General features: G+C 40.1%; 1 protein-coding gene across 1 annotated transcript in view; it reads right to left on the reverse strand.

Moving 5' to 3' along the window:
* Nucleotides 1–275: 275 nt before the first annotated feature.
* abch1 (ATP-binding cassette, sub-family H, member 1) overlaps nucleotides 276–3,930 on the reverse strand; it is a 49,527-nt gene continuing 45,872 nt past the window's right edge. The window contains exons 18-19 of the mRNA XM_037674609.1: nucleotides 964–1,067; nucleotides 276–356 (exon numbers count right to left, since the gene is read on the reverse strand). Coding sequence (XP_037530537.1) covers nucleotides 276–356; nucleotides 964–1,067 — 185 coding nt within the window. The remainder of the gene's footprint in view (nucleotides 357–963; nucleotides 1,068–3,930) is intronic.

Below are 3,930 nucleotides of genomic sequence, written 5' to 3' on the forward strand. Positions count from 1 at the left end.
ACCCCCCCCCCCCCCACACACACACACACACACACACACACACACAACACCCCCCCCACACACACACACACACACACACACACACTCCAAGGTTCTGCACTGATCTTTGGCCAAAAATAACGGGAAATGCTAAAAAAAAATAAAAACTACGTAAAGACATGCCAATTACTCAGTCTGGTTGTAAATAAGCAAATAAGTAAAGTTCAAAGCAACATGACGCGTTTATAAAAACCCTTCAAAGCTGAGAAAACTCTACCGGACTCTGTTCAGACCGTTCAAGGTGATAAAGTCTCTAACTGTGCAGGAATGTTTGTCCTGGTGAACTCCTTGCTGTGCTCAGACTCTATCCGTCTCCCCTGACAACGAGCAAAAATAGACCCAGAGGCCACATGACCACACGGTTGCCACAGCAATCCCAGGCTGTTGTCGTGGCAATCCTGCCGCGATCCCTGGATATGGGCAAAGCAGGAAATGATTTATGACCCGGTGGTCTCTTTGGACTTCAAGCACCTTAATTAACACACATACAGTGACACACACACACAACTAAAAGCATGCAGACTCAGCAAGCACACTGAAGAGCTTCTCACTGTCTCGATTCCATACATGACCCACTGACAATCAATACCAGACGCATGGAGTGAGGTTTGTACAGGAAACATATCTGCTGATCTTTCAGAAGTTAAGTTAATTTAAACTGGTTGCTGATTCCATCAAAATTCCCATAATCATGGCTCTTACAGGTGAAAGCTCATTTTTGTTGATGCAGTAAATGCAAATGAATGACCTGCCGGGCTGAAAAAACATTAACCTTCAACCTGTCAGGTAGGATTTCTGCACAAACTCAAACCAAATCCTGTTAGGAGGGGCTCTGCTTGCTAAACTGCCCAGGGATAAGAGTGTTTGGTTACCTCCAGCCAGCCTTAGGAAAGTTTATTTGTGAGTGTGTGTTTTGGTGTCTACCTTAAAGACGAGAAGGATGAAGAGCAGCATCAGGACGATTTGAACGCTGATGACAAGCAGCTGAGAGAAGAGGTGAGCCAGCATAGTCTCCATGGAGCTCACACCTGAGAAGAAAGAAAAAAAATGTGGTCAGTAGTTTTATTTCAAATCAACACACATAAAAACACACACCAAGTAACGTAGATTATAATTTAAAATGTACTGAAAAGATCCAGAGTGTAGGGATGTATTGACATCTTGCAGCATAAACTGCAAAGTTCACTTCTCCCTCAGTACCATACAGAAAATAAACATTTAAATCCGAGTCAGTGATGTTTTTGTTTTGGTCCTATCTAGGCTACTGTAGAACCAGTTCACTATTTTCACATCAACTATTTGCGTGTTTCTCATAATGAGCTCAAGTAACGTGTCAGCTGAAGCAATTTAGGGTTTTTTGTCCATTGAAAATACAGAAAATGAGTTTAGTCATGTAAAATTTACCCAGAAATTAAAACTTTGTATACAAACTAGTTTGCTTATCATTTTGCTTCATTTACAAACCCCATAACAAAGAACCAACAAGAAATGTATCAAAATTACTGATAAGCAAATGACTAAGATGCTATAAAGATGTTAAAAGGGAAAAATAGTGTAATATAAAAGGAAAAAAAAAACCTGTTGTTCAAAAAATAAAAACAGGACAGCTTGTCAATGTTTGCTAAAATAATTGTTTTCTGGATCTTCAGTGATCTTGTTGCTCTCTCTAGTGGCCATGCACTTAATTACGCATATTTAATAACCATCCTCTTCAACAAGTCTCACATACTAACTACAACCCCATCCACTCAGGGATTTGTTTGCTTGTCTCATATTTGTTTATGGGTGGCTGTGGCTGAGTGGTTAGAGCAGTCGTCCTCCAATGCGAGAGTTGGGGGTTCGAATCCACCAGCAGTCACATGCCGAAGTGTCCCTGGGCAAGACACTGAACCCCTCATTGTCTCTGATGTGTGTCCCATCAGTGTATGAATGTGATAAAGCACTCTTGAATGATTTGTTCAATTAGTTTTGTATAGATCTAGTAGAGTGCTGTATGAATGGGTAAATGAGGCACAGATTGTTGAGTAAAGATCTTTGAGTGTCTTGAAATAAGATAGAAAGGTGCTATACAGTCCATTTACCATTCACATAAAATCCATCCATCCAACCATTATCTTTACTTGCATCTTCCTTTTCAGGTCGCGGGGGTCATTGGTGCCCACATCCAGCTATCACTGTGTGAGAGGCGGAGTACACCCTGGACAGGTCTCCAGTCCATCACAGGGACACAAAGACAAACAACCATTCACTCTCGCTCTCACACCTAGGGACATATTAGAGTTACCAATCAGCCTAACATGCATGTTTTTGGTCTGTGGGAGGAAACCTGAGTACCTGGAGAAAACCCACGCATGCACAAAAAGAACATGCAAACTCCACCCAGAAAGGCCTTCAGGTTGGATTTGATCCTGTGACCTCGCTGAGAGGCAACAGCTCTAACAACTGAGCCACTGCTACCCCTCACATACAAATCACCTGTTAATCTGAAAGGTTAATATGAAAATAGATTTCTAACAAATTAATTAAAACTTGTTCACCAGACATTGTTTTTTTCGCAAGCTATTTAACGAGCATGTACCTGTGAGCATGTGTGTGCGTGCATGTTTGTCTGCCTGTTCACAAAACATCTCATGAACCACTGAACAAATTTCACTGAAACTCCTAGAAAGTAAGAAGTGGATTTGCATCTTCAAATGGCTTCCTTTTGGAACAAACCAGATTCAAAATGGCTGTCAAAGCTAATCAACCTTAGCAATTCCTATAAATTCACCAATTCTACAGATATTTAGCTAAATTTTGGTGTGGTAGTACCCGACAGTCATCCCCAATACATATGTACTGTATACTAACAGATCAATCCAATCTGTGATAGAAACTAACGTGCAAGGCAGCGTGGAATATGCATTCATTCATTCAACCTTTATTTAGACAGATAAGTCTCATTGAGCCTAGAAGACTCATTTACAAGTGAGATCTGTTTAGACAGACAAAAAAAGTATTGAAACTGGACACACATGTAGGAATTATGCATTTTTTGAAGGAATGATAGTTTTAATTTGTTGATGTTTTCCAGAATCTTGCATGAGTTGTGCCAAACTCTAAACAAAAGTGATATTTAGCAGTTGTTAGTTCTGTAGCTTCCCAGCGTTTTTTCACATTGGTGTGTGACGTAGTAAGTAGAGGCAGATCTTTCAGGCTCCTCTCTTGTGGAACCAACTTCCAGTTTCTGTCCGTGAGGCTGACACATTATCCAGTTTTAAGACTAGGCTTAAGACCTTCCTTTTTGATAAATCCTATAGCTAGGGTTGGCTTGTGTTTCCTGAGCTGTCCTTTAGTTATGCTGCTGTAGGCTTAGACTGCTGGAGGACAACATTTCCTGACTCTGCTGCTGTCTTTACTCTACCTGTTTGTATTTGTAATTACCATATTTCTATTCTGAACATGTGTTTTTGTCTTTCCTCTTATAGAAAGTACACCTGGACCAGCCATTCTGTGTTTGTCTCTCCTTCCTGTCCTCTCAAACCCAGCAGGTCGAAGCAGATGGCCGCTCGTCCTGAGCCTGGTTCAGCTGGAGGTTACTTCCTGGTAAAAGGGAGTTTTCCTTTCCACTGTTGCTTTTGTGCTTGCTCAGGATGGGAGACTGCGACAAAGTGATGATTCAACACACTCTGCTTGTTTCCTTAGATATATAACTTTTACTAAATGACTTTTTTAGTGGATTCAAGAATTGTTTTTATTGTCATACCAGATCACATTTGTATGTTTATGGTACGAAATTCTGACTCAGGTCCCATATCAAGTAAAACCCAACAATTTATAAATAAATCAATACAAAACAGTATACATGTATATATATATATATATATATATATATATATATATATATATATA

This window comes from Nematolebias whitei, chromosome 1 (genome assembly GCF_014905685.2).
Source record: "Nematolebias whitei isolate Nwh7 chromosome 1, NemWhi1, whole genome shotgun sequence".
Classification (NCBI taxonomy): domain Eukaryota; kingdom Metazoa; phylum Chordata; class Actinopteri; order Cyprinodontiformes; family Rivulidae; genus Nematolebias; species Nematolebias whitei.